Source organism: Betta splendens, chromosome 19 (genome assembly GCF_900634795.4).
Source record: "Betta splendens chromosome 19, fBetSpl5.4, whole genome shotgun sequence".
In the NCBI taxonomy this organism is placed as follows: Eukaryota; Metazoa; Chordata; class Actinopteri; order Anabantiformes; family Osphronemidae; genus Betta; species Betta splendens.
In genome coordinates this window covers 5,019,575-5,044,509 of record NC_040898.2, presented here as the reverse complement: position 1 = coordinate 5,044,509, position 24,935 = coordinate 5,019,575, and the positions used below count along the sequence as shown (strand labels likewise).

Genomic DNA, 24,935 nt, shown 5'->3' with positions numbered 1-24,935 from the left:
AAATCACAACCTTTTTAATGAGTTAAAGAAGTACGTTTATTTTAGTCCTGAACACAGACAGCCTCTACGCCTATAGTATGATGATTCACAGTTCCCATGGTGATGATATCAAATTAAAATGCCTTGAAAACAATTAAATAGGACCAGTCCTTGGTGCCTCTGCATTGCACACTCGCTGTCTTCCAGCAGCAGCATGGCCAAAGGAAAGAAGACCAAACAGGCCAAAGGGAAAACCATCACCTTGAAAACGGCTCAGAACTGCGTGGAGCTGATCCTGAACGGTAAACGGCGGCTGGATCTCAGTTTCAAGGGGATCGGCGCAGTGCCGAAGTGCATCCAGGCGCTGCACGACGTGGATCAGCTGGATCTGAGCAGGAACCTGATCAGAAAGATTCCAGAGTTCATCGATCACTTCACCAAAATAACTCTATTGGATCTGCACAGTAACTATGTGAGTATGGCAGAAGGTTAAGCAGGAGATTCCTTCAAAAACATTAACAGTGGCGTCAACTGTGGCAAATCAAATTTGGAGACGTGCTTGTTTTTAATTTAGCTGGAGGAGCTTCCTGCAGCCATTGGCCGCCTGCAGAGCCTCCTAGTGTTGAACCTCTGCAACAACCGCCTGAAGAACCTTCCCCGTGAGCTCGGCTCGCTGCAGAAACTCCAAACGCTCAACCTGGGCCTCAATCAGCTGGAAGCGCTCCCCACCTTCATCGCTGCGTTGAAGGACCTCCGCCACCTGGGCCTCTCTGACAACCGGCTCACCCGGGTCCCGCCCTGCCTCGCTAGGCTCAGCAAGCTGGAGAGGGTGAACCTGGAGCGGAACCCCATCCCCACGGAGCAGGCGCCCAGCGGCGGGGCGGCCGGGGCGGCCGAGAGGCTGTACCTGGTCAAGGAGAGCTTCCTGTGTGAGGGCTGTCTGAGCAAGTGTCAAATGGAGAGAAAGAAGATGGAAGATGCCTGAAAGCAAAGAGATTAACATGTAAACAGCCTGAACCTACATTACTGCATCAGACCGGCTTGTTTTCCCCAGATAGTCACAGTAAAATTTCACATCAAAATCAATAAGATGATTTTTCAAAAGCAGTTCCAACATCTATAACATTTTGGTATTATTATCTCACATGCACATAAAGCTATTGCCAACTGAACGAACAGTTACGTTTTTGCTGCTAAATGAACAAACTAACTTGTAAATAAACTGTGTTATGATCAGACCATTGAGTGTCTGGGTGCAGCACCGTGACAGTCATGACAAAAACTGCTCCCACCCCTCATAAATCACTGCATGTTGGTACCAGAGAACGACAGCTGTATCTTTATCCATCCATCCATCCATTTTCATCCGCTTATCCGGGGCCGGGTCGCGGGGGCAGCAGTCTAAGCAGAGAGTTCCAGACTTCCCTCTCCCCGGACACTTCCTCCAGCTCTTCCGGTGGGACCCCAAGACGTTCCCAGGCCAGCCGAGAGACGTAGTCTCTCCAGCGAGTCCTAGGTCTTCCTCGGGGCCTCCTACCGGTGGGACATGCCCGGAACACCTCCCCAGGGAGGCGTCCAGGAGGCATCCGAACTAGATGCCCGAGCCACCTCAGCTGGCTCCTCTCGATGTGGAGGAGCAGCGACTCTACTCCGAGCTCCTCCCGGGTGACAGAGCTCCTCACCCTATCTCTAAGGGAGCGCCCAGCCACCCTGCGGAGGAAGCTCATTTCAGCCGCTTGTATCCGTGACCTTGCCCTTTCGGTCATGACCCAAAGCTCATGACCATAGGTGAGGGTAGGAACGTAGATTGACCGGTAAATTGAGAGCTTTGCCTTTCGGCTCAGCTCCCTCTTCACCACGACGGACCGATACACCGACCGCATTACTGCAGCCGCCGCACCGATCCGTCTGTCAAACTCACGCTCCCTCCTTCCCTCACTCGTGAACAAGACCCCAAGATACTTAAACTCCTCCACTTGAGGCAGGAGAACTCTTCTCCAACCTGGAGAGAGCAAACCACCTTTTTCCGGTCGAGAACCATGGCCTCAGATTTGGAGGAACTGATTCTCATCCCAGCCGCTTCACACTCAGCTGCAAACCGCACCAGCGCACGCTGGAGGTCCTGGCCTGATGAAGCCAACAGGACAAACATCATCTGCAAAAAGCAGAGATGCAATCCTGTGGTCCCCAAACCAGACCCCCTCCGGCCCCTGGCTGCGCCTAGAAATTCTGTCCATAAAAATAATGAACAGAACCGGTGACAAAGGGCAGCCCTGCCGAAGTCCAACATGCACCGGGAACAGGTCTGACTTATTGCTGGCAATGCGAACCAAGCTCCTGCTCCGGTTGTACAGAGACCGAACAGCCCTTAGCAAAGGGCCCGGACTCCATACTCCCGGAGCACCCCCCACAGGATGTCACGAGGGACGCGGTCGAATGCCTTCTCCAGATCCACAAAGCACATGTAGACTGGTTGGGCAAACTCCCACAAACCCTCAAGCACCCTGCTGAGGGTATAAAGCTGGTCCAGCGTTCCACGACCAGAGCCGAAAACCACATTGTTCCTCCTGTATCCGAGGTTCGACTATCGGCCGAATTCTCCTCTCCAGTACCCTGGCATAGACTTTCCCAGGGAGGCTGAGAAGTGTGATCCCCCTATAGTTGGAACACACTCTCCTGTCCCCCTTTTTGTAAAGAGGGACAACCACCCCGGTTGTCCAGTCCAGAGGAACTGTCCCCCTCCTCCACGCGATGTTGCAGAGGCGTGTCACCCAAGACAGCCCCACAACATCCAGAGACTTGAGGTACTCAGGACGGATCTCATCCACCCCCGCTGCTCTGCCACCGAGGAGCTTACTAACTACCTCGGTGACCTCAGCCTGGGTGATGGGCGAGTCCGCCTCTGAGTCCCCTGCCTCTGCTTCCTCAGCAGAAGGCATGTCGGAGGGGTTGAGGAGATCCTCAAAGTACTCCTTCCACCGTCCGATAACATCCCCAGTTGAGGTCAACAGCTCCCCACCTCCACTGAAAACAGAGTTGGTAAAGAACTGCTTCCCCCTCCTGAGGCGCCGGACGGTTTGCCAGAATCTCTTTGAGGCCGAGCGATAGTCCTCCTCCATGGCCTCCCCGAACTCCTCCCAAGCCCGAGTTTTTGCCTCCGCAACGGCACGGGCTGCAGCACGCTTGGCCTGCCGGTACCCATCAGCTGCCTCAGGAGTCCTACAGGTCAACCATACCTGGTAGGACTCCTTCTTCAGCTTGATGGCGTCCCTTACCTCCGGCGTCCACCACCGGGTTCGCGGATTACCACCACGACAGGCACCGGAGACCCTGCGTCCACAGCTGCTGTATCTTTATGTTCTGGATTTATACTCCTCAGTCTTACTCCCAGATTAAGATGACTGTTTTACTCCATTGTGTCCACAGAAACAATCAATGCAATGTGCGAGCGCAGAAAATCCCCCCCAGAGTCATGCAGGTTTTCCCACATGAGCGGAAAAGTGCTGAGTAGGCAGCAGAAGACTCATTAGGGGGGCCAAGCCTCCTGGTATTGACTCGAGCGTCCTGACACTGAGGAATGAAAGTGTAAAAAATGAGAGCAGAACACTGTAAGTAGGCAGCAGTAAAGTCTATTGTTATGTTGAATATATTAATTGAGATTAAGACAATGAAGATGAAAAGATTTTAAGATGCTATAGTCATAAATAGGACAGGCTACATTTTACTTATGTATATACGGATGTTAAACAAACACTATGGTTAACAATAATAAAACGAAATCAAGTAACTAATATTTTGTTTGTGTTTATGTTTTTTCTTTCTTAATGTTGATGTATATTTAGCTGCTAAGGTGCGTCACAGCTGCTCAGTCTAATGCTCTTTACCCAATGCTTCCGGACACACGGACACTGTTAGTGATATTGAAAATCAATTCCCACACACAGATGCTGTGCCCGTTTGTTTCTTCTCGATTTGTCTCCAGCCATTCCATCAGACTTTCCATCCCCCAACTCTCTCTCTCTCTACATGTCAATCAGCCAAACACGCGCAGGCAGACACGAGTGCAGGGCCAGGACTGGTGCGGGGCGAAACAATGTGGCTGCAAATAGAATCTATTTAATCTAGATTGAATGGCTCAGGCTCCTTTACTGGCTGAGACAGCAGCCAGTCAGACTCGCGTTGTAAGAACAAAAAGTAAAAGAGCTTCGGCTATTTGTTAAAGAAAAGGATTCTATTATTAGTGTCATTTAACAATAGCACCTCATTTAGCTAAGTAGCTTCACAATCACAATGACATTAGAAACATAAATCACCTAGAATAATTAATTATTTGGTGAAAACGCTCCCTCAGCAAGTCAAAATTAATCAGACACTTTGTTGCAGCTTGTAAAAACCAAAATAATAACTAATCAAATTTTAGAACACGTTTTACATAAATGCAGCCAGATATTCAAAACGATAAGTAAGAAGCTAACAGTAGCTACCCTGTATATGACATCATCACAATGTTATTAAGTATTTCTGAGGGTGGATATAGGTCACGTAATCTTCTCATAATCACTGTCAAATGGTCTAAGTACTGTGAGAAAGAGTTAGTCTACGTTACTGCACAAGCCACAATCTGACCTCTGCTCATAACCATAAATGGCTGAAGTCCTGGCCCTAATTGTCAGTGGTGGGGTAACATCATGCGGGAAACACACAAACCTCACTTGACCTTATACAAAAACTGGCAACTGCTGATGCAAGTATTTCTTTTTTAATTCATATATTGTTTATAGAGTTGTCAAATGTGTTGTTTTCTTTTGTAAAAGAGCATTAATAGCTGTAAAGGAATGAGAAGAATTACCGTCTTATCTGACAATGAAATAAATAAATAGTCCTATCTCCCCTTCTTGAATATACTATAATGAGACTGTCAATACAGCTCCTCTGTCATTGGTGGGGAAAACCTGAGGTGACCTTTGGTGGCAATCAATAAGTCATGCAAAGTCAAGTCACACCTTCAGCTGACACCTACCGGCCTCTTTAGCACAGCCCAACCCTAACAGGATCAAATATTAATCACCTTCACTATGAATATTTTAAGAGGTTGTCCAAACAAATGTGGATTGCGAGTGCTTGTTAGTATAGTGAGCGTGGTTGGGGCCAGTGATGTCATCTGGTCGCAGCCATAACTGAGGAGGGATAAACACAAAAAGGAATGAATAAAAAATCTAGGTCAAATGCAAAAAAGCTAATAAAGTACTGTTTTTTGAACATATAAATAAAATTATTCTCCATAGTATCCACTTGGTTGCGCTACTTCCAGTGTTGAATATTATAGAGGTTTTTATCTCTATTATAGTCACTCATGTTTCATGAAATGAAAAACGGACACAGTCGACAGCCAATCAGATTTCGAATGTGTGACACCAAGGCTATCTAGACGGCACGTGACACGTACGCGTCCTCTGATTGGATACGCATTCGTGAGGGCCTGAAAGGCGGAACTTTGCAAAATGTCTGTCAGGTACCGACAATTATCACCTTGCGGTGATTGGGTTGGGTTCGGTTCCCCCGGCCTCGTCTCGCAAGGGCGGCCAACCCCTTGTTTTCCTGTTGTCTATCCAGAAAAACAAATGCAAGTAATCTACTTTCTTACGTTTTCAATGAATAGCTTGTTTCCAATGTCCCGTTGGTGTAAATCACGGATTTCCATATTCTACACATGATTATTTGGCTGATAGATTTAGAGGTAAACAAGGCTGACCCCCTGTGGCTACTTAGGCTAAAACCAACGTGAAACCTACCACTGTCTCATTTTACTTTCTCCGTGTCACTTCTTTACTCTGCCTTTTTAGTAGTTTACTTCCGGTCTCGTGAATCTAGTCTTTTTTGTCAGCCTGATTTCTGCTCATTCTCTGCACGTGTGTTCGTATCGGTGCGTTTAGCCGCTCGTAGCTGTGTATTTGAGCGCACACTCGCCCTCCTGCACCCCCTTTTTGCGTCTCTTACCCTCTCTGCTCTCTAATAAGAGCAGCTGCGGCTGACGCGAGGCCAGCTCTGATTCAATTGCAGTGCAGGACTTAAGGCTATTATCTCGTGTGTGTGTGTGTGTGTGTGTGTGTGTGTGTGTGTGTGTGTGTGTGTGTGTGTGTGTGTGTGTGTGTGTGTGGCACAGCTGCCACATCAATGACAGGTCTGACGATGCCCCGCAAAGACGACCGGGAGCAGGAAATCTGCACTGCATATGGGGAAATGCGAAGAAAACCCGCATTCTTAAATATAAGTCTCCAGCATGAACACTGGGTTATGCAAGTATTTCAATACACTTGTCCCTATTTTCTAAATTTCATTGTTGTTGAATAGGTTGTTTTATAGTTTTCTGTGTATAATAACGATAATGGAAGTAGCAAAAATGTCGATACTACATCAATTAAAAGTACATACACTATTTTTATCACATTTGTGTCACAAATCTTTCATAAATAGGAAATATTTCTGTAATGTAATGCCTTTTGTCAGTTACTGGCACATACTGTTTGTTAAACCAGAACCATGTTTTTTTTTTTTCTGTCCCCGGTTTTGCTCAGCGGTCACGCAAGACTGCCTGAGGATGTAATTATGACCTGCTGTAAGAGGTGGGAATTTCCCCACGTACGTGTATGATTGTAAATTGAAGGCGGCAGCACCATTCCTAGAAAGCTAAGAGTGGAAAGGACAAAAATGTTTGAGGGTAGTCATCGAGAATAATCGCTGTCAGGAAAAGAGAAGGGACATGCAGGCTGTATATACGGAGAGAAAGGAAATGAGAGGAGAAGGGTGGTGGGTAATTAAAGGTAGGAGGTGGGACTGAGGACCCCTGTAGCTTAATTAGGTGCACGAGGAGGGGACACCTGCCCTTCCTCCTTTCTCCTCTTTATGGTGAAGTCAGTCATTGCAGAAAAAAAGAACACTTAGACTCACAATCTGTTAGTCAGTCAAACCTGTGCTCTGGCAGTAGGTGACCCTCCCCAAAATCCTGCTCCATCTCTCCTTGGCGGATGTTCCGCTATGAATAATGTAACAAGGAGGGGTGGAGGCCACTGGGTGTGTGTGCACTGAGAAAAAAAGGAGTGTAGTTCCTCCTCCTCCTCCTCATTTACCAGCCCCTTCCCTCTCCATTCTCCTCCCCTCCCCTGCTCACCCAACCCCCCTAGCTCGCCGGCCGCACTGCAGAAGGTCAGCGAGAGAAGAGACGGAGCGAGAGGCGGCGTGAGAGGCAGGGGTGGGGTACTTGGATGCAAAGGAACATGCCGACAGGACAGCGTTGGGACGAGCGATGACAGCCATGCTGAGCCCAAAGATAAGACAGACCAGGAGAGGTAGGACACGCTTTATTCTCTCCGCCTGTCAGCTGTGTGAGCTGTAAAAGTCTGTAGTGTCACATCCCACCGGGCTGTGAATGTGTCAGATCAGAGAGGGTGATGCTGCAGCTTGAACTGAACGGCACTTTCATGAATACAGGCTGTGTATATTGATGTAATTTATCTATTCACTCTATTGTGACACAGTCTAAATGTCCGCAGAAACCTCCTTTTCTCCCGTGCTTCACCTTCTACTACTACGCTCGTATTTGTGAATGCAGCAGCAGGTCTGCCCACACAGAGCAGCTCTCGCGTATATTAGCATTCTACTACAGCTGGCCCACGGTGCCAGCGTGAATTCTACGAGCGCGTAGCATCTCTAGTTTCATCACTGCAGCGCTCAGCACTAACAGCTGCTTGTGTGTGTGTGTGTGCGTGTGTGTGCGCGTGCGCGTGTGTGTGTGTGCGCGTCTGTGTGTGTGTGCGTGTGTGTGTGTGCGTGTGTGTGTTAATATATCTGCGTGTACACATGTGTGTCCTTTCGTCATTGCCGCTGTTCTCCATGGCTGCAATTATACAGCTGGATTTGATGGTAATGATGTGTGTAGATCCCAAGAATGAAAAAGATGTGTCAATCCACTGCAGGTGAAGCGGGGAATTAGTAGCAAAGTGGATTAAATGTGTTATTTGCCTCGATTAGGTCTTCAGGGCTTTGTGAGGAGGAGATTCACTGTACAATAGCTTTTGTCCATGACTGTCATCATGCCACATACTTTACTATAATGGTCATTTGCATTTTACAACGCAGCTGTATTAAAGGAATAAAACGGGATCTTTTCCTGTTCACGCGGAATTGAAAGGATTACGGCAAATCTGCGAATGTGCACCAGAAGCATTTGCCGCGTGTGCGCTCCGCTGCCGACGGCGTCACATTTGTTGCACGCAGCCCATGAATAAATGGGAACGTGACAGATGTAGTCATGTAGTTCATACTCAAGCAGGGTCAGAGCAGGTCACGGCGGAGGCACAGCACTAACCGGCTGCTGGCTGATGGATGGAGCAGAACACAAATGAATTAAATAAATGTTATGGCTTTTCAGTCACAATTCATGGCTGCAGCGTTGGTAAAGCTACAAAGGACCCAAGTGCAGAAATGCTAAAGAAAATATATATGTGCAGTGATTGTAGTCCAAGCTTGGCTCTGGTTCAGACCTTTAGTTTACATGGGTTTAATATTTAATATTAAATTATGCAGAAATCTAATATATGATAAGGTTCCGCTTAATTGCCTCCGTATCAGCTGCTTTATTCTCCCACGTCTGATCTGCGTTACCATGGTTTTGCGAAGCGAAGTTGCGCGGCGCGACCAGCCGCTGTGACACGCGCCATTCCGAGGCACGTGACTCAACGCTCTCGCGACCACATAGGTGCGAGGGAGCGCGTGCGGCGCACACACACCAGCGCGTGCAGATAACGCGCCCGTGGAGATGACGTGCACAGATATGCTCCGCCACGCCGCAGCGCACGCGCCGCTTAGCGCATCAATCAACTGCGATGGGCTAACGGGAAGTTCCGCGTGGACGCACCTGTAACTCACTCCTCGGCCATAAATCACCCACGCAACAACCAGATTAATTTAATTGAATTCCTCAAACGTGCCTGTGTGTGCGTATGAGTTGAGTGCGCGCGTGGCCACGCTAATGGATGGGCTCCTCCGTGATGAGCATACTGTAAGACGCACACATCCGTGTCCACACTGCTTCAGACGGCATTAAGTGACGTCATCGAGGGATATACTGTACAAATTGAGGCGTGAGAATAAAATATCAAGTTTCTTATGTTACTTGTGTTTTGATTCCAGCAAAGAAAACCGGTTTTGTGCTAATCTTTGTAACAGAACCAGACCGAACACCTAAGTAAATTGAATTTAGTGGACTAACAATAAATCAGCAAAACCTTAGGTCCATTTAGGAAACAGACCTGATTGTGAGCCGGCTTCACCTGTTTTGTCTTTGTCAACAAAGGCAACGTGGATGAACCTGCAGATTGTATCATGATGGTTCATCTACACATGCACTTGTGGGAAGGTTGTCTGTGTGTCCTAACCTACAAACGACAATCCGAGTAGTTCAGTGATTCCCTTCAGTGATTACCTTCACTGAAGGTACAACTGTACAGGATAGTTGTAGCAGCGACCACAGAGCAGCTCCGCCCCGACGGAGGGAGATCTGAATCACTCTGAGTACAAGGTCCAAACTGGCAGAGTGCATAATCAGGCTTGGCACACACACATTCACACACTCGGAAATCTGTTGTTGTGAGTCAGAGGTGATTCATCGGCCAGTGTATGTTCCACTTTGTCCGTGATCCAGACAGCTGATGTTGAACAGTGGGCCTCTTTTTTTTTCTTGGGCAGAGGAAGTGTGTGGAAAAAGAAGTGGTCGCACAATTACAGTATAATGATGTTCTGATCTGCTCGGCTCTTTATTTAAAGCAAGAGAAAGAGCATCACTTCTCTTCTGTGTAGCTGTGAGTTGATTATCTGTGACAGCAGCTGTTGACAGGCCATAATCATTTTTCTGTTGTGCGTTATTATGTACATGTATATAAAATAATAATTAAATCTACCCTTAGCTATCCCATAAAACACAATGGTTTCTAGTCTAAAGCCTTAAATCCAGTCAGGAAAAAAGCAATTAAGTGTTGTGCAATGGTTTAAATTAACATAGCTCTCAAAACAATACAAATAAATATATAATTTTGGAAATACCAGCACAATGTGTGTGCGCTCAGTAATAAGCTTTGATTCAACAGGACCAGCAGAGCTGAACATACGGAGGGATTGAAGCATTACTGCGAGTCAAAGTACAAGGGCGATAACACAAAACTGAAAAAGCCCAACAAGATTCCTGTTTACTGGAGGATTTGCACAGTCTACAATTAGCCTAACTGCACAAATCTGAATAAAGCATGGGATGACTGGACAGGTCGACATTGTCTTAGAACCTAGAAGTGTCTGCTTTCACCGTTTATTTTAATAGAAGAATGAAAATGATGTCAGGGGATAAACAAACTGGTGAGTAAGGCCATGAAATACCAACTAATATTAGCCGTGTGCTTTAAGCTAAATGTAGACAGCTGTGAGAGAAATGAAACAATAAAAATATAAGCATTGATTTTCTCCCTCCGTACCATTAATCCGTCCCTTCCTCTGTCTGATCTGAGTATTGATCACCTCTCGTGTCCGTGTGGCGTAAAATGTGCACCGGCAGGGAGGATGTCGGCACAATTGATTCCTATAAATTATACATAGTCATCAAATAGTGTTGTCTTGTTTGCCTGCCCTGAGTATAGACCCCCCCACTCCACTTTAAACCCCTAAACCTTTAAAATGTAATGAATGGAGAGGCACTTGAACAGCTGTCTGACAGAAGTGTCAGCTGTTGCAAATAGTAAATGCTTTATTTTTGAAGTCATATAAGGATGATCTGTGCAGCTCACGATACAAACATTATGTCACAGAGCTGGTAAACTGCCATCCTGTCCTTTTTTGAAACCAATCCTTCAGCAGGTTCAGGTTACACACATTTGTAGATAGTGATTCAGTCCCTGGGCGACTCCGTCTGTCCCATGTGGTCCTATTATACCAGATCCTAAACCTCTGCAATTCTGTTGGCAACACACAATAAGTCTTTTCAAAATGGAGGGGAGATCTCTGTCACCTGAGGCTGTGTCTAGTGTGTGTGTGTCTGCGTTCTGTTATTATTTGTGCCTGCTGCTTCAATGCACTCCCACTCCGCCTTCAACTGGAGGCAAAGCAGCCTGGGGCAAAGGCGTGTGTGTGCGCGTGTGTGTGCGTGTGTGTGTGCGCGTGTGTGTGCGCGTGTGTGTGCGCGTGCGCGTGCATGATTGAAAAGCCTGGCCACATGTGTGTTCACACAGTACAGAATAAAAACGGACAGCTTCTATTAGGGAGAAAATGAAAAGACTTGAGTCAAAGAAATGGAAGAAAAATGGTAAACCAAGCCCAACCTGTAATTTAATCCTCTCTGACCCAACCCAGTGTGTGTATAAACAGAAGATAAATGTTTAAAACGTGTGTGTGTGTATGTGTGTGTGTGTGCGCTTGCAGCCAGGTCCAAAAGCATGGTGATGGGCGAGGTGTCGCGGGGGCCGTGTCGCCCGGCCTCCCCCGGCCTCCAGGAGGGCCCGCTGAAGGCCGGCTGGCTGAAGAAGCAGCGCAGCATCATGAAGAACTGGCAGCTGCGGTGGTTCGTGCTGCGCTCGGATCAGCTCTACTTCTACAAAGACGAGGAGGAGACCAAGCCGCAGGTGAAACCAATGTGGGACAGCATGGCTTTAATGAAACAGGTGTAAACGTCAAGGTTACGTTCGTCAGGATGAACAGAGGAGATGAAGGGTTTAATTATTTCTTCTATTAAAGAAGATTGAAGGTTTAAGGGTGGCTTGAGCTCAGATGATAGAGTGGGCTGGTGTCTAATTATAGGGCTGATGGTTTGATCTGTGGCACATGTTGATCAGTGTGACACTGACATGACACAGCACTAAATCCTGGCCATTAAAAACATGTCCACACACACGTTCATCACGTTGGTCCAGAAACATCTGCAAAATAACTGGCATTTATTCTGACAGCGGGATTTCACAAAAATATTGTTCTCCCCAAACACCTTTCGTTCGTGTGAAAATAATTACAGTTAAAGGGGAAACTCTATTAATTTTACACGTTAAAGGTGTTTATAGCTGCTGGGGATTTGTACTGTATGTGACACATACATTATTGATCAGCTGGGACCTAATCAGACTCCATGTCCTTAGAATTGTTTATATACAATTAAACTGCAGCGATAACAGCATTTTATAGGAGATGTAATTACTGAGAGTTATTTAAGGATGGGAGGGGTGAGGAGCGAGGAGTAGTAGTAGTAGTAGCAGTAAGGAAGCTCCACCATCATTAATACTACTACATATGCTTTGTATTTCTTTTTGGCGTTGCATGGAAGCACACAGCGGTAATAATGACTCACTGCACTCACACAATGTTCGGTGCATTAGCACAAATAGCGGCGCGCCGCCTGGTTTCCACAGGCATTAGCAGACCATCAGACAAATATTAAATATAAAACAGAGAATCTCTAATCAACCTCAATGCTTCTTTGACGCGAGACTCCTTTGTGGTTTTGTGCTGACTCACATTTTCCAGCAGTAAGTTCTGATTAAAACATCACACACACACACACACACTCACACACACATCCTGTGTACTGTACATGGTACAGTAAATAATTCTGGGATGGGCAGAGAACTGATGTGAGAGGATGACAAGAGATGATGATGTAATCTAACAGCAAAGGGGGGGGGGCTTCCCTTCAGCCCACAAAGACACACACACACACACACACACACACACACACAAACACATGGCCTTTGGCCCCTAATAATCATCTCCTTCCATTCCTGACTAAAATCTCAGCCCCTATTGATTTCTTCATTCTTCGCCTGTCTACCATTGCTGTTTTTGAGACACACACACACACTTTGTGCACACAGACTGACACGTGCGCATCCTCAGCATCTCCATTCTGTGGGGGAACAAATGACTGAAGGCTCTGACAGACTGTCTTTAATCAGACCTTGCCAATACTCCTCCAGTCTGAATTGATTTGCAACTCCCCCCGGATTCAAAGCACACATGGATAAATGGATGCGCATATACACTCAGAGGAACACAGACACACACACACACACACACACACACACACACACACACAGAGCAGGATGTGTCAGACACTGTCATTCTGGGCTTCTTTTCTTCGTCTCATCTTCTGATCGATAGGAAATCTGAAGCTTGGAGTGGAGCAGGGAGGAGGTGTAGGCAAGTCATGGCAACACACGCACACACACCAAGATAAACGGATGTGATAATTGGTCGAGGGAAAAGCAATACTTTACTGGTTTTCTGTTCCTATTCATCATGTGGAGATTAAACCATTAAACAACAAATGGACTTCAGTTATTGGACAGATTTCTGTAAAGAGATTCCTCAGTGCTCCAAATACAAGGTGTGTGTTTACTACATGTAATGTAAAATCCATTTACAGTAACTCATAAAGCCACGAGAGGATAAGCATCTTTATTTCTAAGTAGCATGAGCCCACTTTGAGCCTGGCATATAACTTAGAGGCACCTCCACATACAGTGAAGCTCAAACTGGGATTGTTTGACATAAGCATCTTTTCAGCATCAGATCAAATATAATGCCATTTGAAGTAATGAAAGTAAAAAGCAGATACAGGTCATGCTACTCCCTGCTTGGCACTTTCATCCCTGACCTCCCAGGAAGCATTATTGCAGCTTATTTACATGATAAATCAGGCCCAGTAGCAGTGATTAAGTGAAGAATAAAGAATTGCTCATCATCTTGTCATCGTATATTAAAATTGCTGCAGTAATAAAGCTAATCTAAATGAGGTGTTAGCAGAGTTATCAGTTATTGTGGCACAGATTTAAGTGAATATGGGACAGATGGCGAAGGGGATGAGGAGACATGGCTTGGATGAGGTGCTATGTATTTGTTGTTTTAGACACGTCACCAGTGAATGGCAGGTTGTGCAGGAGCAGTGCGCTGGCTGTTTAGGCCATGAGATGAAAGCGTGCTCAGAGGCTTCAGGGTGGTGATTAGCATTTACAGACAAGCCTGGTTGGACTGGGTGTGTCCTCATCCGTCTGTGGCTAGTGGAGTTGCATTGGCGAGCCCTGTTTTTATGATGGCAGGAAAGAAAAGGACAATCCGCGGTGTGTGTGTCCTGCGACTCTGTGATTTGCGATGTCGGGTGATGTGTCACTTTTTCTCATTCATTCGTCCCAAGGCTGCTACTCGTGTTATTCAGAGCACATAGCCCCCTTGGGAGCGCTCCCTCCCCCGGTTCCAGCCCTGCCCCTGTGCTCCATCCATCTGTAGCTCCCACCCCTTCCATTTGTTGCCATGGCGACTAATGCTGGCGACAGCCCGGCCCTGTGGTACGGGCCGTTTGGCAGCCTCAGACTCTTCCCGTTTGATGGAGGATGCCAGTGTGCAGAATAACAGGGCCGACCCACAGACGCTGGCACTCCTTCACAGCTCACTTGGCCACTGTTCTTAGGGCTAAATGGGTATTGATCTGGATAATGTATTCTGATAATCTGTGTGGGTCCCTGTTCAATCACAGGAGTAGCTGCTTACAATTTTAGAGGGGTTAAGCGTAGAGCCATAGGAGGAACAGAAGGGACAGGGAAGAGGAGTACAGGGAGTGCAGGGAGAAATAACAAGACTGAAGAGGAGAGAAGAATCAAGTTGAAATGTTTTAAATTGTGCTGATTACTTTTTACTGAAAGTTTCCTCACGTCTGTTTCAGGGGTGTATATCTCTGCAGGGATGTCAGGTCAACGAGCTGTCGGCCAACCCAGATGAACCGGGACGACACCTGTTCGAGATCATACCAGGTGAGATCAGTCACGGCCCACGCCTCATCCTCCTCGCTGCAGCTCACCTTCAAAATACAGTACAGCGCTGTTTCCTGTCTTTCATGCTACACTTCAAACGTGCTGGACAATGCGAGTTGGGATCACAGATGTGTAGCCGTATGTCACTCCTAGCTTGTGATGCCATTGTACTCAAACACCTGATTCCTAATAGTAATAGTAGATGTTTGAACTGTATTGGCGTAGAAAATGTTTTTTTCATTTGTGGTGGAAATTTCCCATAAGGAGGCAGATGAGAGAGTTGTCTTTTGTGTAATTTAGTATTAAATTAAGGGAAAATAAAAATAGTGGGGAAAGCAAATCAAAAACATGGATGTTGATCGTGCACATCAACAAACCAAAAACCAGCTGGGGAGATCAGTGCACACACACCACGAAGGTGTGATGCAAAGAGCCCAAACAGATATAAGACAAAACATAAGATGTTAATTGCAGAACATAAGTCATAAATCATATAATAACCGCATAGAATAAGTAAAAAACTATTTTTTCATTACACATTCTACACTGCAATATATGCAATTTGGAATTATGAAATGACAAATGCTTTATGTTGTAGTAATCTGAATTACAGCAGGTGTTTAGTATGAAGTATCTATCTTTTTATCAACGTCAGGATGCTTTTCTACATTTAAACAGCAGGTGTCACTATTATCCAGAGACAAGCGGTTGTAGTGGTCAGTGTCCTCACAGTAGTTTACATCCTGAGGCCTCACGGCTGTAATCTGTTCCACACGCCTTCCAGTTAATAGCAAGCACACACAATGTATAGAAAACAAAAGGGACTCTCCATCATGTGATGCAGCTTCCTCCCTGGAGATGTTACATATCACGCACAGCTTCACCTACAGTGGGTCTGACACGTACAGTACGAGCTCAGTGGGCTGCTCAGATTGACCCATGTGTAACTTGAAGAGGACACTTGTGAGTATGTGATTTTTACCCTGTGGGGAAAAGAGAACATTCTGAAGAAAATGTAATGCAACAGCTGCTCAGTGTAGACAGCAAGGATCCATTTGACAGAAGGAGAACAAATGGAAAAAGAAAACCTGTATTATACTTCAGTCTAGCATCAGAATGTTTGGTTCTGGGTAAGATAAACTCTATGATTCGTGTCACAGGCCTAAATTAGACTATTTGGTGGATAAATGCATGTTTTTCCAAGCACTGACCCATTTTCTGTCTTGTTTTACCAAGACACCAGTTTTCAAAGTTACTCACACTCATTCAAATCCATTGTAGTGGAACTGTACAGCAGCAGTCGAGTCCAGCAGACGCAGCTCTGCCGCGCTGCCGTTGTGTGTTTGCCTTGTTTGAGTCTCTGCTTGTGTTTGGAAATGCTGTCATGGCTCGCTGTGTGTTTTGCTGGGGGCCGGTCAACATAGCAGTGGGGTGCTAAGGCCCAGCGAGCTGCTAACGTGCAGACCAAAGGTTACACCGAACCGGGTGAGCGACAAAGAGAGAGAGAGAGAGAGAGAGAGAGAGAGAGAGAGAGAGAGAGAGAGAGAGAGAGAGAGAGAGAGAGAGAGAGAGAGAGAGAGAGAGAGAGAGAGAGAGAGAGCTAGAGAGAGCGAGGAGAGAGAGAGATCTCTCTCTCTCTCTCTCTCTCTCTCTCTCTCTCTCTTCTCTCTCTCTCTCGCTCCCTTTTTCCTCCACACTAGTAGCAGATCCATTGTTAAATTAATCCTAATGGAAGAGCTGCTCTTTGTAAAGTCCCACGCAGCAGTCTGGTTGTATTTCATTCTAATCTACTCTCTCCATGTCAGTCCACAAGTGCAACAAGTCCATACAAACTGTCTTCTATAGCATTAGACCTCATTGGTGGTCGAAACACAGGAGGTGCTCTGCTTCTTCTCTGGTCTGTAATTGGTTTAGAGCAATGAGGGATTTATGCACTTGTGTTGTATGGACCGAAGTCGCTGTACAGTTTCAACCACAGACTATCGGCACAGCCTCCTGACGTGTTGGCTTCTAAGACTGAGGGGCAAGAGTGAACGCTCTGATGCCTCACACACACAGATTTTAGTCCATCCTCTGATTTAAACCTGAGGACGCATGAGCTACAGCAGGAAGTTGCAAACTAATTTTAAGTCTACAGCATAAAGTCTACTTTACATTTATTTATTCTTTTTAAAATGACAGTGAGCTCATGTGTAGACTACAAAGGGACTGGGGCATGCAGTCTTTCCCCCTCATAAAATGCTTCATGTTTAAGTGACTGGGGTGAAATTTCATAGTCCACCTCAATACAAACATTACTGTACCTTAAGACAACACAAGGTGTTCATTTTCCAAATACCTGTTTTCAATTAGACCTTATTCATAGTTGCTTTATAGATAAAAGGAGCCAGAGATTTTGTTCCATATCACATCAGACTGGGATTAGATAAAGGATCTATTCATAAACGATATGAACAGGAGTGATTACTGCAAGTGAACTACCTTCTACATGGCCACCTGGATGAGGAGCTAAAGGAACACTCTGTATCTCACAGTGAGTGATTGGCATTGTTTGTCTTCCCTCAGTGTGTGTGTGTGTGTGTGTGTGTGTGTGTGTGTGTGTGTGCGTGTGTGTGCGCGTGTGTGTGTACAAGTTTGTTTGACAAAGCCTGGAGGACAGCCCATCACCCAGTTACTGCACACACTGAGACAGAGACAGACAGCCAGAAAGAGAGAGAGCCTTGTTGCACCGCTCCTCAGGGATTTGCTTCTCCCCAGGGGGCCGAGGACCTGCAACCCACACAGCTCAGTGAGACGCAGGAAGAAAAGGGGGAATGAATGGACAGAATAAATGAGTGCGAGGCAGAAAGCAGGGCCCGTTTGATGGGGTTCGGTTTCCCCTGGCATGGAGCATGCCTCGCTGGCAGGTTCTGGCCGGCGGTGCTACCTGTGTGCTGATCTGCACCCACACGGACCGTGCGGTGGCGGCGGCGGAGCTGCTTCTTTATGCTGCAGCTTTAGGTCAGATCGTTCCCAGCCCAAGGCTGCGTCACACACTTGAGACATGGGGCTGGTCTGCTGCAAGCCGGACCGGCTGAAGAAGCTACATCTCCAAGGTAACGGGTAACAGATGCTGACGTATAGTAGGAACGGCTGCGTAGGCTCAGGTTTGGCCTTTTGCATAGTTGTTGAGACTTCTCTTTCTGCTGCAATGATATGCATCGTATGATGCATGTGTAGTGGGTACGACCCTTTTAATAATAGTCCATGCTTCTTTTTGTGTTGCTTTATATCTAAGTCATAGCATAATGCATAATGCATAATGCGTAATGTGTGTAAGTACTACGTGTTACCGCCAGTCTTGTGTGCTCATCCACGTGCCAATCACACACTGGAGCTTAATAGAAAGTCTTAATATTGAAAGCTGGGAGGAAACGGATCCCATGGCCGGGCTATGCTAGGCTAGCTGTTAGCCCCAGCCTCCAGTCTGTACACAGAGCAAAGCTTCCCTACGCTTAGAACAACAAGACATCAGCCTGTAGGTGATTTTCACATGATATCATGCGACTGTGACCCGCATTTGGAGGAGAGGAAGTCATTTAGTAGTAGAGAGCCATTTATGATTGCTCAAAGCAGTTGGACATCAGTTATTTGGGATAACTTTGTTATAACTAAGATTTAAATTAGTGATCATACATTTTGTAACTACTACTACTACTACAAACTACTACATTGTGCACCCACAGTGAAAGTTACACTGGAAGCAGGCAAACAGTGAAGTGAGAGCCTCAGCCCCGCTCCTGGCATCAGGTGTGCCCTTGAGCAGGACACCTCACACTAGCTCCCCGGACACCGCCCACTGCTTCCCCCAGAGGATGGGTCAAAATGCAGAGATTCATTTCCTCACTGTGGGATCAGTAAAGTTAAATTATTATTACTATTACTATTATTATTATTATTATTAAAAGGTCTCAGTGCTACATGTCAAATTATGTGTTTTTAATTTCTCTAGGAGATTATGAACTGAAAAACAGCTAGGGTCAAAGTTCTCTCTCTCTCTCTCTCTCTCAGTTTACAACCCTTATGCTTTTTCTCCTTCACTGTGAGCTTCCTGCTCCAAACCTTCTAAAAATGCATGAAATGAATCTAGATAATTAGCAGAAGTATATCTTTATTAATCAGACATTTACCCAGGTCTCCACCTCCATCTGAGGTTTAATTTAGACTCTGCTTCTGCTTTTTTTTGTTAATCGAATATTTAATTTGCATTCTTATCTTAATTGACTCCCGTAGGGATTTTTGTCTTCATCCATCTAGGTTCAGATGTTGCCGTGTTTCTTCTGTGTGTGTGTGTGTGTGTGTGTGTCTTATTAAAGTCATAATTTACTGCAGAGGAGGCATTGGATGTGCCAGGTTCCTTAATGCCTGAGTGTTCTCTGCACATTTTAATCGCCCTCTTGATTTACGCATTTTCTAGAGGGTAAACTGAAGGACGCGTTTAAATATCTGCTTTGCATATTCATACCCGCGCTGTAAGTGCACATTAACAAGAGCAAAAGCTGCAGTTTAGTATTCTAAATACACTGGAGCCCACGCTTCACACTCATTTCGTGTTGATTGAGCCCATTTTGCCCATTTATAGAATATAGTTGAACTGGGTAAAAGAGCTGTTTCACACCGTTCTGCTCCTGTAAACAAACATTGTCATCATTTTTATCATGACATAGAAGCACTCAATAAGTAGAACGTAACTCATGAAATGTTCGATTTCACACATGCAGTGTAATGTGGATGAGGTACTTTGGTCTGAAAATGAGCTCAAGAGCACCAGGAGCAAGAATGGTGCTACAATTGCGCCATCTAGTGTTGAGAACTATGCAGCGGACACTTCATGCATTCACTGTACTTACCTGGAGCATTTGTCTCCCTCTGGACTGTTTCCACAGGTGGGACGGGAGAGAAGGACCGGGCACCGATGAGCCATGAGTCCTTCCTGCTTATGGCCAACTCCCAGGCTGATATGGATGACTGGGTGAAGGCCATACGACGGGTCATTTGGGCTCCGTTTGGAGGAGGTAAAACTGCAGGACTGGATTTCTGCTGTTTACTGTATATTATACTGTGCAAGCTGCAAACAAGCGTCCATCCATGCACATTATCGCCTTTTTAGCCACTAATTAATTCTCACCCTGATGTCTCTATTCCTGGTGAACCACTGCAGCTGACTGGAGTAATGTGATCAGAGCTTACAGTCAGTCTGCTCCAGTCCACTGTTGGTTAAGATTCAGAAATGGAGAAAAGAGGGAGAAAATATAAAAGGTGTGCTGAGGTTCTGTCTGTGGGGGATTATTGAGTAACAGGTGTTGAGAAGGTCGGTTTGGACTTTGTTTCTCATTCTCACCGCGCAGCAGAGCGTCTCTGGCTGGTTCTCACCTCATGCACTTGACACGAGGCCAGAAATACAACCAGGGTTGTCTGGGTACAAACTGGGAGATATGGAGCCGCTGGCGTGGACGGTGTTGGGTCACACAGCGGCCGAGTATTAATAGTGGGACAAATGTAATAGTCAAGTCATTTTAAATGTATGGTTCATCCATCGTCGGGTCTTGAACAATGCATTTGTTTTCTGAAGATTTTTTCAGAATCCTTAAATATATATATTACAATCTGTCTGCTGCAAAATAAAACTATGGTTCTTTTTTCTGTCTAGAACTGCTGTCGTAATTTATAGATTTACAGATTCAATAACCTTACAAATCATATGTGACGAGCGTTGCCCCCCTCATATAAAGGGAGGGGGGTCACGGAGCCTGTTCCTGCTAAGCCGCCGGTATTGGATGTAGTAGCTCTTGTACATGAAGCGCGGTGGTGATCTGTTGTCCGTCCGGTCGGGTTCAGGGGTGGTCTGTCTCCTGGCTCTCGGTCTAGAATAGATCTGTCGCCAACTCAGAGACAGGTCGTTAACAGCAGCGCTGCGGTCACATCACACTGACCCCAGTCTGCCTGAGCTCACATTTCTCCGTGGCCTCGGTCCCCCGGCCACTTCCTCAGCTACAGCGTGGGCGCGACGGCTGGGTAAAGCTCCGATCTGCCACCGGACTCAAATGCCAGAACCGGAATGGCTGTCCCTGGTGAAATGTGGGTTTGGGGCGTATGAGAGGCGCTCCGTGCTGCTGTGTAGCTCCTGCCCGCTGAACTACCACGATTACCGTGAGCCGTCGGCCAACTGCGACTGCTGCAGCCTGTCAACAGGTGACCCGGTCTGGAAGTGCCGTGCGTCTCGGGTTGTACGGTGGATAAATGTCATGAGTTGCTGGTAATGATAATAACGACGAACGGCACGTTTGTTTTGTCGGACCCACGCAGGGATATTTGGCCAGCGTCTGGAGGACACGGTGCAGTATGAGAAGAAGTTCGGGCCCCGGCTGGCGCCGCTGCTGGTGGAGCAGTGCGTGGACTTCATCAGGGAGAGGGGTCTGGACGAGGAGGGGCTCTTCCGAATGCCGGGACAGGCCAACCTGGTCAGAGACCTGCAGGAAGCGTTTGACTGCGGGGACAAGCCTTTGTTTGACAGGTACGTAGGAGGGAGTCAGCTGCGATCGAACGATCGATCAGAACATCCAGTCCAAGGCTTCTTTCTGTTTTCCCCTGCAGCAACACGGACGTCCACACGGTGGCGTCCTTGCTGAAGTTGTACCTCAGAGAGCTGCCCGAACCAGTCATTCCCTTCTCAAAGTATGAAGACTTTCTAACCTGTGCACAGCTTTTGGCCAAAGATGAGGAGGAGGTATGAGCAGCGCCGCAGGTCTACGCTGTCCCACGAGCCTGTGTGTGCTACAGGATGTTACAGTATAAATAACAGCGGTGGATTCTGTCTTTCAGGGCGTCCAGGAGCTCGGAAAGCAAGTTAGCACTCTACCTCTACCCAACTACAATCTCCTCAAGTACATATGCAAGTAAGTTCACTCACCTCAGTGGCACTCACAGAAGTAGATGGGCAATAATGTCATTGTGTCTAACATCATTGTGTGTCCCCAGGTTCCTCGATGAGGTCCAGTCCCACTGTAATGAGAACAAGATGAGCGTCCAGAACCTTGCCACGGTATTTGGTCCAAACATCTTACGACCCAAGATGGAGGATCCAGTCACTATCATGGAAGGTATGAACAATGCTGCCTGGATTATAAATCCCCCACAGACTCCTAATCCTTGATAACGTGCCAATATCGCTTGTATCCCTCAGGAACCTCTCTGGTGCAGCACCTGATGACGATCCTCATCAGGGAACACAACCGCTTGTACGCCAACAGGGATCAGGATGAAGCCACCGTACCCCAAGCAGATGTTCCCGTCCATCAGCTCCAGCACCGCAGCCTGGGGGCCTGGATATCCGAGGAAGACCTCCAGAGTGGCCCAGTCTCCACCACCGACCAAGAGCTGCACAGCAGTGCCTCCTCTCTGGACGCCAAACTGTGTGCTGCCGTCACACCCACCCAGACGCCCTGCCCGAACCCCCCGAAACCGGGCTCTTCAGCAGGAAAAGGGGAACCAGTGGTGAGCCCCAGTAAGCAGGCCAAGGCCATGCCTTCCTGGAAGTACTCATTCAAAAGCTCGTCCGCGCCGCGCTCCCAGCCACAGGCCAAGCAGACCAGCAGCTCTGCGGCTGACGCCGCCAGCGTGTCCTCTGGCGCCGGCGGAGGGAACTGGCTCATGAACGGCCTGTCCTCCTTACGGGGACACCGGCGCACGTCGTCGGGCGAGAGGTCGTCCCGCGACCGCGACTCCACGGGCTCCTCCCAGCGCCTCTCCACCTACGACAACGTCACCTCCTCCTCCTCCTCCAGCGCGGGAAGCGCGCCGAGCGTCTCCAGCACGCCGTGGTCCACCTCCTCCTGCGAGATCTCCGTGCCCGACTCGGGCAGCGAGGCCGCGGCCGACCACAGCTGCGGAGGCGGCGCGGAGAAGGCGGAGTCGGCGGAGGGGGGCCGGCGCGAGGGCGGGGCCACGGAGCCCGGCGCCGAGCAGGACGTCGGCGAGGCCGTGGAGCTGTGCAGCAGCAGCGCGGCCTGCAGTGACAGCGAAAGCGCGGCTGCCGGCGTCCCGTCTGTCGTCACGTCGGAGGAAGGAGACGGTGGAAACGGAACCCTCGGCCTTCTGGTGGACGGGCTGAGAGACGAGCTGAGGAAGCAGAAGTCCACCTACGAGACCAGAATCCAGAGGTACAGTGACCTGGTCGCGTGCGATTAATGGATAAACGTCTAAACTGGCTGTCCGTCACCTTCTGCTTTGTAATATGCGGCTTCTTTCCTGCAGATTGGAGGAGTCCAGCGCCGCCTTGTGCGTGCAGATGGAGCGCTTGGAACAAGAGATGGAGCAGGAGAAGAAGAAGCAGCGCATGCTGGAGATCAAGCTGCGCAACTCGGAGCGGGCGCGGGAGGATGCAGAGAACCGCAATCGGCTCCTGGAGAAGGAGATGGAGGATTTCTTTTCAACGCTGGGGGACCTGGCGCTGGGTGCGAGGACTAGCGACATTTGACCGTCAGGCTTGTATTGTGGGTGCGGGTGGGCTCGAGCTGCAATCCTTGACCAGGCACCGACCAACAAATTAAGGGCACTGTCCATATGTGGGTACATTCAGGAAAACACAAAAAAGGGGAAACGTCCCAAACTGTGCATTTGTGTTAGATTTCCCTGATATTTATCTTGGTTGTTTGAAAGTTCTCTTTACCAGAATCAGCTGAGGAGATTGATAGCACTTGTCGTGTGTGAAGCCACAACTTGCAGTCGTCTCAAACTAACACAAAATCAGGAATCATCATTTTGAAGTGAGGTCAAAGGTCAAATTGTGGAACACTAGAGCACCAGAGGTACAAATTTTAGCAACTAATGAGGAGATCGTCCTTTTTACGCTGTAATTACATGAGCTGTAGCCTTAGCTGAGGTTTCTCCACTCGCATCCTGTCGCCGTCTGTGTGAACTGCTGATGTCTCGTTTTAGTGTCCAGATAATAGTATTTTTTACCAGAAGAAGAACGGCTCATTTCGCATCTCCGTGCTCCTTCCAGTGCCTCAGCCACCACTCGGTGTCCGATGACGTCCAGGAGCCTTCAACGTACAGCCGATACAACAGGGAAACAATTACTGGAGCATTTGAACTCGGCGCATGCTGCATCTGCGGGTGCCACGTCGGTCTTAGCAGGTGAACTCAGTTTACAGTACATACCAAAGCTGGACCGCTTCAGCTCAGCTCGCTATCAGAACGGCCCAGGAGCCGCGTTGACTTTGGCACACGAAGCGCAACACTGCCCGCAAAGAAACAATGGAGTTTCCTGGTCGTGCCTTCAGGGACGTGTTTTTAAATAGGAAAACGTAGTGTTGCTTGCCTGTCCAGAGATCTAGTACATTTACAGTATTTGCCTATAATACTCACATTGGCTGCATTTCATTTTTGTTTTTTTAATTTTTATTCTTATTGTAACTTTTCTATGGCAACGCAACTGATGATGAATAACCTGAGCTCCCTTGAAGGTGCCAATTCTTGTGGATGTGAATTGTGAACAGAATGGAAGTTTTGAATTATGAATGTATTGTAACCTGAAATGGGGTTGTTGATGAAACGAGAAACCCCGTGAGGAAAAAAACAAATACAAAATGACTTAAACTCGATGCTGCGCTTTGGTGCGTAGCAATGTGAATTCGGTCCACTGAAAATCAATGGCAGTGCTTGCGTCCAGATGTTCTTTCAAGAATTGCATGTGGTTACATTGATAGAGTCTTTGTCAGCATCTTATCAGTGAGGAGAATGTTCCAAAGTGACACTTTATTCCTTAAGGGCCGTTCGGTTGAGAATGTGACCGTTTTCTTTTATCACCATTTCACTCCCTAAACCGGCTTTTACGACTTTTCTAAAATAGTAGTTTACAGAGTTCACAACAGGCTTTAGCTTGTTGGATTCAAAGATATACTGTACACAGGATGTGTCAGAACTAAGGCTAAGTGTTTCTTATTGCTCTGCTGATCGTCTATGGTGCTTATTTATTATTTTCACCTCCTAATGAAAGGACATGTATTGGAATAAAGGTGATAAAAAGATAAGATAAGATAATGAATTGTTACTTACCAAAAGAGGACAACACACAACCATAAA

General features: G+C 47.2%; 2 protein-coding genes and 1 long non-coding RNA gene across 7 annotated transcripts; 2 read left to right on the top strand and 1 right to left on the bottom strand.

The window, feature by feature from the left end:
* The first annotated feature begins 193 nt into the window (after positions 1-193).
* On the top strand, positions 194-1,327 carry lrrc18b (leucine rich repeat containing 18b). The gene is made up of 2 exons (XM_029133375.3): positions 194-451; positions 554-1,327. Exons 1-2 carry the CDS (start codon positions 194-196, stop codon positions 962-964), a joined length of 669 nt encoding a protein of 222 aa, XP_028989208.1. The 3' UTR covers positions 965-1,327.
* Positions 241-6,080, bottom strand: LOC114845413 (uncharacterized). 2 transcript variants are annotated; one of them, XR_008693169.1, is made up of 4 exons: positions 5,624-6,080; positions 5,048-5,156; positions 709-960; positions 241-379 (listed from the first exon to the last, which is right to left on the bottom strand). It is a non-coding gene; the product is annotated as an uncharacterized LOC114845413 (long non-coding RNA). The 2 variants fall into 2 exon arrangements; XR_003783883.3 differs by having other exon boundaries at positions 5,772-6,080.
* si:dkey-191m6.4 (rho GTPase-activating protein 22) lies at positions 5,460-24,878 on the top strand. Of its 4 annotated transcripts, XM_029133364.3 has the most exons (12): positions 5,467-5,606; positions 6,143-6,279; positions 7,161-7,325; positions 11,440-11,639; positions 14,723-14,810; positions 19,736-19,864; positions 21,156-21,363; positions 21,444-21,576; positions 21,672-21,745; positions 21,828-21,949; positions 22,033-23,008; positions 23,103-24,878. In XM_029133364.3, the coding sequence occupies exons 3-12, from the start codon at positions 7,283-7,285 to the stop codon at positions 23,323-23,325; spliced, it is 2,196 nt and encodes a 731-aa protein (XP_028989197.1). In that variant the 5' UTR covers positions 5,467-5,606; positions 6,143-6,279; positions 7,161-7,282; the 3' UTR covers positions 23,326-24,878. The 4 variants fall into 4 exon arrangements, with proteins under 4 accessions (XP_028989198.1, XP_028989197.1, XP_028989196.1 ...); XM_029133365.3 differs by lacking the exon at positions 6,143-6,279 and having other exon boundaries at positions 5,460-5,606; XM_029133363.3 differs by having other exon boundaries at positions 6,143-7,325.
* Positions 24,879-24,935: the final 57 nt, after the last annotated feature.

Coding starts and splice junctions, on each gene's coding strand:
- lrrc18b (XM_029133375.3), top strand. CDS start 194: ATGGCCAAAGGAAAGAAGACCAAACAGGCCAAAGGGAAAACCATCACC. Junction 452..553: donor TGGATCTGCACAGTAACTAT/GTGAGTATGGCA, acceptor TTTTTAATTTAG/CTGGAGGAGCTTCCTGCAGC.
- si:dkey-191m6.4 (XM_029133365.3), top strand. CDS start 7,283: ATGACAGCCATGCTGAGCCCAAAGATAAGACAGACCAGGAGAG. Junction 11,640..14,722: donor AGGAGGAGACCAAGCCGCAG/GTGAAACCAATG, acceptor CGTCTGTTTCAG/GGGTGTATATCTCTGCAGGG. Junction 19,865..21,155: donor TTGGGCTCCGTTTGGAGGAG/GTAAAACTGCAG, acceptor GGACCCACGCAG/GGATATTTGGCCAGCGTCTG.